Raw genomic sequence first — 14,293 nt, forward strand, 5'->3', positions numbered from 1 at the left:
TTTCTACTGCCTAAGCATAAGTAAAAGTCTCAGTTACTGGGACGATTCTGATGCCCTAGGCTACCCTGAAATTCAGTCCTCGAACAAATCACTCATTCTGAGCCACACCAGTCAGCACCAAGTCAAAATAAAACTTGGCCAACCCATCAAATTTAATGGCATACTCTCGTATGTTTCCCTGAACTAAATTCATAAATTCATTCGTATTCCCAATTCGAACTGCGTCATTGTAATACCTCTCATTGAACAACTGTCTAAATTCATCCCAGCCTATCATAACTACGTTCTGAGTCTGGGACACCACTTCCCACCAAGTCCAACCATCATCCTGTAACATTCACGTGGTACAGACCACTCTATCATTTCCCGCCACTCTTATAAGGTCGAGGATGGAGCTAATCATTCCCATCCATTGCTCAGGTCTGAGTGGATCTAGGCCTCCCTCAAAAACTGGAGGGTAATGTTTCTGGAACCTCTCGACTAGTGGCTCCCATCTATTCTCAACCCCAGGTTGAGCCAAAACTGGTGCCACTACTATTGGAATAAACGGAGCAGCGTTCCTTGATAGAACCTGTTGTCTCAACCATCCGATCTCTTCCTCTTGCCTCAGTAGTATTGCTTGCTTATTTGTAAACATTTGCTAGCAATTCCAAGGGGCAGACAGAGGGTTATTATCATTTTTGGCCTTGATATCACCACTGCCTGGCCCAATTGACGACCTTGGATGCATAACTCCTAAGTACTTCTGCAATCAATGACTCGACCTATTAGGCATGATAATTGTATCCAGAAACTGTCCCACGATCAAAACCAAACAAACACAACATCCACATGCAGCAATAATACTAAAAATAATTTCTTCTCTTATTCACATAGCAGTTAAGGGCCAGGCCCTATCAATATAGCTCATGCTCCCTAACCTAGTATGCAGATAAGGCATATCATTCAATTACACAGTCAAACACATATTCAAAACATTAATTACCAAACCATGAGTCGAGGTTGTCTTTAGCAGCGGGCGTACATGTTTGGTCAATCTTCAAGAACCATAAGCCTTGACAGCTCTAATACCAAGTTGTAACGTCCTACTAATCAAGGACCATTACATTGTGTGCTTAAATTAGTGCTTAACTCGATAAGTGAGTCATTTGGACATAAATGTGGGATTAAAGTTAACTAATGGTTTAGGCACTAAAAATTTTGGTTAATAAAATTAAATTTTTCATTAAAAGGTTTGAATATATACACAGGATTCCAAAAGTTTATAAACAAAATATAGTTATGTTAAACATTACAAAAATACCCAACCTAAGCTGCGAAACCGAACTTGTAACGCCCTACTACCTTAGAGCCGTTACTAAGTGAGTTTAAAATGTGCAATTAACTCGCTAAACGAGGTTTTAAGAACAAAAGTGTGATTAAACAAAAAGTTAAGGCTGTAAACTTTGAAAGTACCCTATTTCATTGAAAATTCCAAGTGTCTAACGTTTGGGATCCCAAAATAAGGTTTATAACATATTTACAACGCAAAATAGGTTTACAGATAGCTAACTATCAAAAACACAGTTTAATACAGCCATGTAGTTGGTGAATCTTGGCTCGTACCTATTGCCTTTGGAGCGTTTACTCTCAGAAGTTGAGGGTTCATTGTTCACCTGTTTTCCACCGTTCCTACCACTGCCATTCCTGTTGCCTTTGCCGTTGCCATTGGGCTTTTTCGACATGTTGGCGGCTTTGGCAGGTTCTTCCTTGTGCCCCTTGTCTTCTGTTTGCGATTTCCCTTCGTTGGCAATCGCGTCTTCGAGCTTGGTATACCGATCAACCCGATCCAAAAACTCTTGGGTACTTCTTACCCCATTCTTTCTGAGGCTACTCCAGAAGGGTGAATGGTGCCTAACTCCAGCAGTTAGAGCCATCATCTTACCCTCATCGCCCACTGTCTTGGCTCCAGCTGCTGTTCGCATGAAGCGTTGGACATATTATTACAAGGGTTCTCCCTCTTTCTACCGTATCTCGACCAGGTGGTTGGCCTCTGTGGGGTGTACGTGACCCGTGTAGAACTGTTCGTAAAATTCCTTCACGAACATTTCCCAAGATACTATACTAACAGGAGGGAACTTGAAGAACCACTCTTGGGCGGTGCCAGACAGTATCGCAGGGAAGATCCGGCAGCGGGCATCTTCTGACACTTTTTGTATGTCCATTTGTATCTCAAACTTATTAACGTTAGATACTAGGTCTCCATACCCGTCAAAGTTCAGCAATGTTGGCATCTTGAACTTACTGGGGGTTTCAGCGGCAGCAATCCTCTGTATAAAGGGGGTGCCCCTCCTCCTATCGTACTCAATATGGGACGTTCGTCCCCCGACCAGTTGCTGTACTGCCTAGTTCACGTCATCAATCTGAGCCTGAACAGCTTCTAGAACTACCGGGGCCATCGGTGCTGGGGGAGCATACTCATCGTGCCTCTCACGATAGTTGTTAAGTACATCCCTTAGATCATCGTCTCTACTCTCTAGCTCCTAGCCGACTAAAGACATTCTGCTGCTTGGGTTGCCCCCCAGCGTTGTGGCTAGCTGGCCTATTTTCTCTAGGTGGGGGGCTTCTGCCTCCACCTCTTTCTTCATTTCTCCGGCCAGCATTTCCTCTACCGGAATAACCTTCATTAAAGTGATGGCCATCTCTGAATTGTGGCTGACTACGACGTGACCAACAGTTCACGCTATTTCCTCCTCGGCCTGGAATTTCATGAGCGTCAGGGGGAGGCCTGCGCTAGTCGTTGGGTCCCCGTGCATTATTATGCTGTGGGGGGCCCCTGATCGCAGAGCCTGACTCGATGTTCCTCCTGTTGGCAGAAGGTCGCTGCCCCTGCTCGGTAGATTTGGCTCTTCATCCCCTGGGCGTCTAGGGCTACAGGGCAGCTGCCCTGCCCTATTCTGCCTTGGGCACTGGGGATTGCCTCGACTAGCCTAGGATGGAGGCTGCTGCTCAGGATCCCAAGGTGGGATATCATCCTGAGCCACAGGCAGTTGTTCCGACCTTTGAGGGCTAGCTGGCTGGAGCGGAGGGCTTGGATTGGGACCTCTTTGAGGTGGTGCATTTGGTGGCTGATCTGGCTGGGAGGCTGGCATAGCCTGGCTCCTGGCTAGTTGAATGGCTACTTCAAGGGCGGCCATGGCATCTCTCTGCCAACGATCCATTTCCGCTTGCCGCTCAATCAGCTCTTGGCGGTGGCGTTCTATTTCTCTTTGCTGCAGTGCCATTGTCTCCGCAACATTCTTCTGATTGGCCCTCAAATTAGCCAACTCATCTTGCAACACTCCTAGCGTTGCCCTCAGTGTTTCAGAATCTAATTCCTCCTCATCGAACTCCAAATGTGGTTCATTCTCAGCCACATTTGGGGGGGGGGGGGGGAGGTTGGGATGGTGCAGCGCCAGCATCTTGTCCAGTTTTCTTGGATGTTTTCGCCATTAGATTTTTTCACAGTTTTTTGTCAAACTCTCAATGAAAGCACTAGAATGTTGACCCTCGATTTGGCCAACGACACGGAATCAAATATATGACAAAAGATAAAACAACAAGTAGTCTAATGGAAGAGAAAAAAACACCAAAGATTTATAGTGGTTCGGTCCCAAAAGATGGTAATGACCTACGTCCACTTAGTGTTATTATTAAGATTGAATCTCAAAGCAGTGATCAAAGAACTAGGGTTCTTGAGTTTCACCAACCTTGGAAGAAATACAATGAAACGATGTATAATTGCACTATAGCTCTCTCACTTAGCAAAAAGATTCAGCTCTCAAAAGTCCATTCCTTGAGCTATTTCATGTATATTTATAGGCTCAAGGAGGGTTACATATGCCAGTGTGCCCTATCTTTCCTTAATAATCGCATATCAAGATAATAATGAAGAAATATTCAATGCAATTATTATAAGATTACAGTTTAAGGAGGAAATAAATCAGGTTATATGACCAGCCTGGTCGTATCTAAAAGTTAACCCCTGGCGAAGCGATGTGCCTCTGGTCGATAGTCGAGCAGTACTTCTGCCACGTGTCAACCACGTGTGAGAAATCCTTGCCACGTCATCAGCAGTCGTTTTTAGGGTAACACTTATTAATGGTAATTATATGATCAGTAACATGTTTATTTTGATTTGCTGTTATAAATGGAGTCATATTTGTTAATTTTATCTTTATCTCAAATGTGTAATACTTAACACCTCTGTAGAAGAATAACTATGAGACCAAATTAATTGTATTCTAACAGATGTGTTATAATTGAATAAAGATATTGACACAAAAAAAAAAAAATCCTAACTCCCAAAAGTATCAATTTTAACGATAATAACAGTAAGAACACTCCCTAATAACTATAATTCAAAAAATATTTATGTAAATTTGTTTGACACATGAATTTACTCTTTAGACTTATCACCACACCATTATGTATAATTAATCTCATACAGAATAAGTAGTGGTTAAATAGAACACACACACATATATATATATATATATATATACTAGGTAGAAACATCGTGCAACACAAGTTTGCTTAGTTTCAAAGTTGTAAACATTGTCTATAATTTTAATAGAACTGGTTCATTTTTAAAATATACATATAATAGAAAGAATTATAATTCTATAGTATATATAAATATTTATATCAATAATCTCTACATATATCACACCTAAACACAACGTCGACATAGATATATATTTACATGGCTACGTGACATATATATAAAATACAATAATATTTTAAAAGAAATTAATAATAGAAATAAAATAAGAATAGAAAAGGTCATGGTGTAGACAGTAGTATACATGCATAAATTATTTTTAGTTTCTAATGTATTTTACAATATTCTTTGGTGAATTTGATGAAGAAAAAGAGCTCCAACCACTTGATAAAAAATAAACTATCACACAATTTTATATGTATACATTTATTATTTTTAAATAAATATGATTTAATTATTAAATTATCATAAAATATCTTAAAAATATCATATTTTAATTAATTAATTAATTTATGTTTGTTTAAGTTTATAATATATAAAATAAGATTATATATTATATGTTTAATATAATATTAAGTTTAAGTTTGATTAAATTTTATTTAAGTTATAAAATATATAATTTTATTATTTTTAAATAATTATCATTATAAAATATCTTATTTTAATTTTTTTAATTATTTATTTATGTAATCTTATTTAAGTTTAAGTTATGTTTACAATTTACTGTTAAATATAAGAATATTCTGTTAAATATAAGAATATTCTATTAAAGTTAACGAAAAAAAATTAAAAAACCGTTAAAATTAAGAATTTCTGTTATCTACACATTTTTTATATAGAAAATATAAATATATATATAATTATTACAAATTAGAGATGTATTTTCTTAATACAATACTTAAACATTTTATAACTTTTTATAATTTAAAGGTTATTTGACTCAAATTGACACCAATTTTTTTTTAAAAAATAGAGATTATTCTTATATAGATTATTCGTATATGGAAATTATACCGTGTTATAATAATTGTATAAATATAAAAATAATTATTTATATATGTATAAGAAGAATATTTCCATATGAACTTATTTTAATTATTTCATTTTAAATTATAGCACAATTTATTGATGTATGTTTTCCTTGTTTTCTTTCAAAAAGATAGTTTTTATTGATATGTCATCAATCCATAATAAATATATAAATGTTTTTTTTTTACCAATTAAAACAACATGGATCACTTGAAACCTCAAGACAAAACTAATTTGAAAGGTTTATACTTTTTTGGACTTTGTGTTTTTTCCCATTACTTGTTTGGACTCTGTGTTTTGACAAATTATTTTTTGGACCCTATGTTTTGTAAAATGATTAAAATAGAACCCTAAACTCAATTTTAATGAAGAAAAAAATTGAATATAACAACACAATTTTTAAGCATAATAATGATTTTATTTTTGTTCTGAATTGTTAGTTTAGTAAATTATTTGTGATTTTAGTTGAGAAAACATTGGCCAAAATAGGGTTTAGGGTTCTATTTTAACCATTTTACAAAACATAAGGTCCAAAAAATAATTTGTCAAAATACAGGATCCGAAAAAATATAAACCCAATTTTAAATACCATAATACTATGGGTAGAACAAAGAAAAATATAAATAAAAAATCTCACCAAATCTGTGCAGGTAGTAATTAATAAATAAACTCCCTTATAGTGTGAAAAGTTTCTAACTTGGAATTTCCCCGGCTTCCTTTTGCATTTCATATAAAATAGTAATATATCTTTTTCATTATTAATTTACAAAAATACTTATGTAAATGTATATGATATTTTTGTATAGCATGCCAGCTTGGAGTTGAAGATTATTACAGAAAATGAAACTAATTAGTAAAAAAACTTTAAAATTAATAAATTTTATTTTATTAAAAGTAAAAGAAATTGTCATTATAAAAACTTAAAAATACAGTGATTGTGTCAACACCTGGAGAGTAGCAGCAGTAATAAAGCAAAGAAAAGAAGCCACGTCAGCACAAGGGGGGAGTGGACCCCACTCTAGAGAGAGAGGGTGTGTGTATATGTAATGTACGCAAGGGGCAGGTTGGAAAACCAAGGCATTCAGCATCGTCAAAGATCATCAGCATTAGCAATAGCAGCAGCAACCGACGAGTCACCGGTAATAAGAGAGAGAAAATAATATAAATTTATATATTTATAGAGAGAGAAAGAAAAAGAAAAAAAGAGGCCCACTTGGGGGAGAGATTAAACGCGGCGGGTCACATTGCCAAAGGGCCTTCTCACTGCGAGAGAGGCATAAAAGGAGGCTCTTGCTGAGCCAAATTTCCAATCCCATTACTTCTTCTCTTTTTTCTTCTTCCTTGGGATAGAGGATTCTCTCTCATTCAATGTTCTTGACTTTCTCTCACTTTTAGTTTTCCCATATCAATCTTACCGATCATATATACACACCGTGATAGTTTTCTGACTGTGTGTCGAAGATGGGGGGTGACAAAGCAATCTCGCTGGAGGAGATCAAGAACGAGACTGTTGATCTGGTATACTCCTCCACCTCCTCTTGCTTATTTTCTCGAGAAAATTTCATGGTTTTATGTTTGTGTATATACTTTTCATTGTGTTGACTAAAAGTTTTAGTGGTGGCTTTGGTTTTGTCTGTTTCGGATATTTTTTTTTTGATGGAATCCCAGATCAAGAAAATGGATCTGGGAAACTGAGTTAAATGATTCAGGAACTGGCATACTCATTCGTGGTTTCATTTTATTACGAGCCCTGTTGTTTTTTCAGTCCTAGCTATAGGAATTTCTTGTTTGGCTGCTGGGAATATCGATATCGTTTTTGACTTTTTATCACACTTTTCAATGCATGAAAGGGTTGAAGTAAAAAAAAAGTTGTTGGGGGAGGACTTTGATGGCTTTGTAGGTATTGAATTAAATTAAATTAGGATTCCCCTGTGTATTCTTCTCTCCTTTTATTTTCTCACCTGTTCTTTCTGTGGCCAAACACAGTTTCAAAGCGAAGTTCACAGTTTGGATCTAAACATGTGAAAGACAGAGTAGTTGAGTTACATGATACAATTAGATTTTTATATATATATATATATTATTTATTTGTTAACTCTCTGTAATATATGTATTTTTTGTTTTCTAGTTAAATTGTTTGGTTGTCTTTTAGAAGAAACACTATCTCTTAGTTCTCTTTCTTTGTGCCTTGTTTCGTAATTGAGAATTTTAAGTACCTTTTCCGTGGTACTTTGAAAAAAAATGCTACTTTTTTACTTTTAATTTTTTTAATTTTAACTCTGAAACCGTTTTTGTTTTCTTTTATTTTTTTTTCATTATTATTTTATTTATTTTCTCAAACTCTCATATTCAACGGCTCTGAGTGCTGGATTCTCTCTGACACCATCCAATTCGAATTTTCTATTACCTTATTTGCCCTCCAATTCTCGACGCTAATGCCCCTATTAATATTTATGTTTACGTATCGCGTAAACCACACGCTCCATTCACATGCGAGCTTTCGATAGTGGGCCCGGCCCATCTGGACTAACAACTGGTTAATGTTTTGTTTTTTATGATTATTTTTACTTTTTCATATTCTCTTGTCAAGCCTTCAGTCAACGGTTTTTGATTGGCTATCTGTGATTTGACGAGCCGTTCGGTTCGTACGGGATTGGCGAGTCGACTCACCGACTCGTACATCTAAATCGTTACAATTTCCAAAAAATGAAAGAAAAAAAAAGTTGCCGTTGAAAAGTTGGGACATACTTAATAGAGTAAATATGTAATGTTTTCTATTATCGATACAACGCATGTTGTGCATTTAATAAAACTATTAATATAATATAAAGAAAATAATAAGTTTTTTAAAATAATAAAAAAAAGCCATATAATTTTGACTTTTCTTAAAAATTGAGTTAGTAATATAATATCCTTTTCGCAATTATTCAAGTGTAAGATACATACATAGGCATTGTTGTTTTCATTAAATATAATTGTATACTTTAGCAGTCGCATGTGGACCTATCAAATATATGTGACATATTTGAGTGAGAAACCAATAAACTAATTTAAATTACTTTCTGTGAGCTCAAAGATACAAGTACATGTGATTTTGTCCACAATTATTACTGTTTTCCAACAATTTTTATCATTATTTATTAAAGAAAATAAAAAGAAGATTAATTTTGTATGAACATCTTGAAAGAAAGTAAGAGAACTTTTTATTTTTATAAATATTTATATTTTATCTTATGTGAATTTTGATCTAACAACACTCCATATTAAAGAATGTTATAGTTATAGAACTCAGATTGCTACATGAACTAGGCACCTCAGTTTTCTGATTAGCTGTTTTGTTACAGGAGCGCATTCCAATCGACGAAGTGTTTGAGCAATTAAAATGTTCCAAGGAGGGTTTATCCTCAGAAGAAGGAGCCAACAGGCTTCAGATCTTTGGCCCCAACAAGCTGGAAGAGAAAAAGGTTATATGTTTTTCTATTGATATGCTGAATACAATAGTTTGTATGTGAAATTCCGATACTGATCATAGCAAATTATATGTGTTATTTTCTTCTTCACAATTAATAGGAAAGCAAGGTACTGAAATTTTTGGGGTTCATGTGGAATCCCCTGTCATGGGTCATGGAGGCTGCAGCTCTCATGGCAATTGTTCTTGCAAATGGAGATGGGAGGCCTCCAGATTGGCAGGACTTTGTTGGTATTATTTGCTTGCTTGTTATCAATTCAACCATCAGTTTCATTGAAGAAAACAATGCAGGAAACGCAGCTGCTGCCCTCATGGCTGGTCTTGCTCCCAAGACAAAGGTAATTCATTATTACAAGAATCTTAATGGCATGCGTGATGCATATGTTAGGATGCCAAACATTACAAGTTAGTCTAATTAAAAACTGGTGCTTTACTCTTCATGAGGTGGCTTAGCAATTTCTTTCAATTATTTTCTGAAATAATTCTATCATTTGGATGAATATGATGTTGTTTAAGGCTTGTTTTCTAGACATACTTCTGTATTTGAATATGTGGTATTACTCCAATTTTCTAAGTTTAAACAGGAAAAGAAAAAGTTGGCAATTACTGGTATAATTTGATTAGCGTATAAGGAGTAGCATCTAATATTCCTTCTGTGTTATGGTGGTATCTATAGGTGCTGAGAGATGGTAAATGGAGTGAGCAAGATGCTGCGATTTTAGTTCCAGGTGACATCATTAGCATCAAATTGGGAGATATTGTCCCAGCTGATGCTCGCCTTCTTGAGGGTGATCCTTTAAAGATTGACCAATCTGCTCTCACTGGAGAATCACTTCCTGTGACCAAGAGTCCTGGAGATGAAGTTTTCTCAGGTTCAACTTGCAAACAAGGTGAAATTGAAGCTGTTGTTATTGCAACCGGTGTCCATACTTTCTTTGGAAAGGCAGCACATCTTGTGGACAGCACCAACCAAGTAGGACACTTCCAAAAGGTTCTCACTGCTATTGGAAACTTCTGTATCTGCTCCATCGCAGTTGGAATGCTGATTGAGCTTGTAGTTATGTACCCAATTCAGGACCGCAAATATAGAGATGGAATCGACAATCTCCTTGTTCTCTTGATTGGAGGTATTCCAATTGCTATGCCCACTGTCTTGTCTGTGACAATGGCTATCGGTTCCCACAGGTTGTCTCAGCAAGGTGCCATCACCAAGAGAATGACTGCTATTGAAGAAATGGCTGGTATGGATGTCCTTTGCAGTGACAAGACAGGGACACTGACTCTTAACAAGCTTAGTGTTGATATAAACTTGATAGAGGTGTTTGTAAAGGATGCTGACAAACAACATGTGATGCTGCTTGCTGCAAGGGCATCTAGAACTGAAAACCAGGATGCCATTGATGCTGCTATTGTTGGAATGCTTGCTGACCCAAAAGAGGTAAAGGTCATTTAAGATTTATACTTTGTTTAACCTTGCAAATCTATGCTGCCATGTCAATGAAGAAAACAGTTCTAAAGTATTTAAATATTTACGTAGGCAAGAGCTGGAGTTAGAGAGATTCACTTTTTGCCGTTCAACCCTGTGGACAAGAGAACTGCTTTGACTTACATTGACTCTAGTGGAAACTGGCACAGAGCAAGCAAGGGTGCCCCTGAGCAGGTGAGCCAACTATTCATATTGTTTCCTTAGCCCAAAAGTGTGTGCAGTGCAACATTATTATAAAGGTTATTCCCTAATCACGACCCATTGCTTAAACAATTAATTTAACAGATATTGAGTCTATGCAACTGCAAAGAGGACTTCAAAAGAAAAGTTCATGCTGTCATTGATAAGTTTGCTGAGCGTGGGCTTCGTTCATTGGCTGTTTCCAGACAGGTTTATGGATTGTTCTTGCTTTTCTTTTTTCTTTTTTTGTTAAATGTTGTTACTTCATTGTATGCTCACCTGTTTTTCTGCCTTTATAACTTCAGGAAGTGCCTGAGAAAAGCAAGGAGAGTGCTGGAAGTGCATGGCAATTTGTTGGTTTATTACCGCTTTTTGATCCTCCTAGACATGACAGTGCAGAAACTATCCGCAGAGCACTTAACCTTGGTGTTAATGTCAAGATGATTACAGGTAAATTGAATCTTTTTTTTTTCTTTATGATGACTTATAAAAATACAGTAGTTTTTAAGCATTTGTTTCTATCTTTATGTGCAGGTGATCAGCTTGCCATTGCCAAAGAGACTGGTCGTAGACTTGGAATGGGAACAAACATGTATCCATCTTCTTCCTTACTTGGTCAAGACAAAGATGCAAACATAGCTGCAATTCCTGTAGAAGAGTTGATTGAGAAAGCAGATGGATTTGCTGGAGTGTTTCCAGGTAAATAATTTAATTATATGACTAGTTTACAATAATTATATCTTCACACACTTTCTTGTCTTTGTTTAGATTTGAATTTTTATGTCTGATAACATTTTAAAATCTTATGTTCAGAGCACAAGTACGAAATTGTGAAGAAGTTGCAGGAGAGGAAGCACATTTGTGGAATGACAGGTGATGGTGTCAATGATGCCCCTGCCCTAAAGAAGGCAGATATTGGAATTGCTGTTGCTGATGCTACTGATGCTGCACGAGGTGCTTCTGACATTGTTCTCACTGAACCTGGATTGAGTGTCATCATCAGTGCAGTGTTGACAAGCAGAGCAATTTTCCAGCGGATGAAGAACTACACAGTTTGTTTCTACACTTTTTCTTTTTTAATTAATTTTTTTCTGATTTCATTTTGTTTGGATGAATGTTTCTGACATTTCTTTTCTTCTCTTTTTCTTCTATTGTTTCTTTCTTCAGATCTATGCAGTTTCGATCACAATTCGTATAGTGGTAAGTAAAGAGAAATCAGTAAACTATGTGATGAGTTATCATATATAAGCCTGTTAGAATATTTAGTTTACAGAGCCCTGATAAACTCTTGTTTTTTGCCAACTTTTTGCAGTTCGGTTTCATGTTCATTGCTCTCATATGGAAGTTCGACTTTTCTCCATTCATGGTTTTGATCATTGCCATATTGAATGATGGTAAGCTCTAATAAAGTGCAAAATACAGTACTAGTTTTTTCTTTACGATCTTTGTATTTTCATCAATGATACAAGTATGTTATAACACTGTATATTATACAATTATAAAGGGACAATCATGACAATCTCAAAGGATAGAGTGAAGCCATCTCCATTGCCCGATAGCTGGAAACTCAAAGAAATTTTTGCCACTGGAGTTGTTCTTGGAGGTTACTTGGCCTTGATGACTGTTGTATTCTTTTGGTTGATAAAGGAAACTGACTTTTTCACAGTAAGAGAGGATACTCGATATATGTCTTTGCTTAAATATCATGTCAGAACAAGGATACTAAAATTACTTTCATAACAATTTAGTATGGTTATATAACGACTTTTGCCATTGTAGGACAAATTTGGTGTGAAATCTCTAAGGAAGAGTCCTTTTGCCGAGCATGAAATGATGGCTGCTCTATACCTGCAAGTGAGTATTGTCAGCCAGGCGCTCATTTTTGTAACTCGCTCACGCAGCTGGTCCTTCCTTGAACGCCCTGGATTGCTACTGGTCGTTGCTTTCCTGATTGCGCAGCTGGTAAGGATACTGCTGCATGTTTCCTTTCCAGTGCAATATATATTTTTGATACTCCATATCTATAATGTAAAATTTAGAGCTGAAGAATCTTCATTTCATAAGAAACCTGTTTTAATTATGCTCTATCTTCCAGGTTGCAACTTTGATAGCTGTCTATGCCGACTGGAATTTTGCAAGAATTAAAGGAATCAGTTGGGGATGGGCTGGAGTCATCTGGCTTTACAGCATTGTCTTCTATGTGCCACTAGACATAATGAAGTTTGCCATCCGTTACATCTTAAGTGGAAAGGCTTGGAATAACTTGCTAGACAACAAGGTAACCATCTTCTCTAAGAGAAGGATCATAGATTTTCAGCATATTTAGTTGGAACTTCAGAAGAGTAAAGCTAAGAATTAAGAAATACTAAACATTGATTTTGCTAAACGTGTAAACAGACTGCCTTCACCACCAAGAAGGATTACGGTAAAGAGGAAAGAGAAGCTCAATGGGCTCTTGCTCAGAGAACCTTACATGGACTTCAACCACCAGAATCTAACAACATCTTCCCTGAAAAGAGCAGCTACAGAGAACTTTCTGAGATCGCCGAGCAGGCCAAGAGACGAGCTGAAGTTGCAAGGTAAGCCACCATTTCTCTCAACCCATTCTTACATTGTCTTTTATGTGATAATGTCTATGGCATCAGAACATTTAGCTAAAGCTCTTTTTTTTTTTTTTTTTTTTTCAATCTTTTGTTTCAGGCTTCGTGAGCTTCACACACTAAAGGGACATGTTGAATCAGTGGTGAAGCTAAAGGGGCTGGACATTGACACAATCCAGCAGCATTACACCGTGTGATCATGTTAATCCAATAAACATGAACTGAGAGGACAGGGCTACATTCAAATGATGTACCTTTAAAGAGAGGGAGAGAGAGAAGAAGACAGACATACAGATCGGCGGAAAGGCCTAGTTAGTTAAGAATTTCTACAAAATATATGGAGAGAATCTTTGTGCCATATATAACTCTCCTAAACTTGTTTACATTTTCCCTTTTTAATGTATGTCAGTTGGCAGAAGAAAATGTTTGTGTTTGGTTTCTTCTTGCTCTGATGTTAGGGGCCAAATAATGTCCCAAAGTTTTTCTTTTCTTTTCTTAGTTTTTGTAATCCTTTCCCTTTGTTTTCTATCATACATGTTTGTCTTTTTGTATCTTTACTCTTGCAACCACAAACCATTTAACCAACATTTGGTGTCTTCTAATTGTTTGAAGTAGCATATGGGGGCCTTTTTATTGCCATTCAAATGCTTTCCCATGGTTTTTAATTTATTATGTTCTGTTTGGACGGTCAAATACTTTCACATGGTTTTTAATTTGTGAAATGTTTGATAAATACCAAAATATTGCTCCATATTTGGACAAATCAATGCAACATACTTTTGAACATAGTTTAATCAAATTTATATGAAATATTATTAAAAGGGTCCTATTTCTATAGTGGTGAACTGGTGATTGAAAAAAATTACTACACGTAGTAGTAACATTATTTTTACCATTAGATCGTCAAAAAAATTGGTAAAAAAAATTAACATTATATACAGTTAGAAATCAAAAAATTTATTGCAAGTCATTTCCAAATTTTTAATTATTCATTTATTTTCTTTCTT

The 14,293-nt window shown here is 36.0% G+C and overlaps 1 protein-coding gene across 1 annotated transcript; it reads left to right on the top strand.

The window, feature by feature from the left end:
- The first annotated feature begins 6,814 nt into the window (after window positions 1–6,814).
- Window positions 6,815–13,871, top strand: LOC133782319 (plasma membrane ATPase 4). Its single transcript, XM_062221578.1, has 16 exons — window positions 6,815–7,069; window positions 8,896–9,015; window positions 9,122–9,358; window positions 9,697–10,458; window positions 10,558–10,680; window positions 10,792–10,896; window positions 10,992–11,136; window positions 11,221–11,385; window positions 11,500–11,738; window positions 11,854–11,886; window positions 11,999–12,080; window positions 12,191–12,351; window positions 12,466–12,648; window positions 12,782–12,964; window positions 13,084–13,265; window positions 13,387–13,871. The coding sequence occupies exons 1-16, from the start codon at window positions 7,013–7,015 to the stop codon at window positions 13,481–13,483; spliced, it is 2,874 nt and encodes a 957-aa protein (XP_062077562.1). The 5' UTR covers window positions 6,815–7,012; the 3' UTR covers window positions 13,484–13,871.
- The last annotated feature ends 422 nt before the right edge of the window (window positions 13,872–14,293 follow it).

The sequence above is a fragment of the Humulus lupulus genome, chromosome 6 (genome assembly GCF_963169125.1).
Source record: "Humulus lupulus chromosome 6, drHumLupu1.1, whole genome shotgun sequence".
Lineage (NCBI taxonomy): Eukaryota > Viridiplantae > Streptophyta > Magnoliopsida > Rosales > Cannabaceae > Humulus > Humulus lupulus.

Bases quoted from the DNA above. Each gene is read 5' to 3' on its own strand.
- LOC133782319 (XM_062221578.1), top strand. From the start codon at position 7,013: ATGGGGGGTGACAAAGCAATCTCGCTGGAGGAGATCAAGAACGAGACT. The intron at 11,739-11,853 runs GTTTGTTTCTAC...TTCTTTCTTCAG, and splicing joins AGCGGATGAAGAACTACACA to ATCTATGCAGTTTCGATCAC. The intron at 11,887-11,998 runs GTAAGTAAAGAG...AACTTTTTGCAG, and splicing joins CGATCACAATTCGTATAGTG to TTCGGTTTCATGTTCATTGC.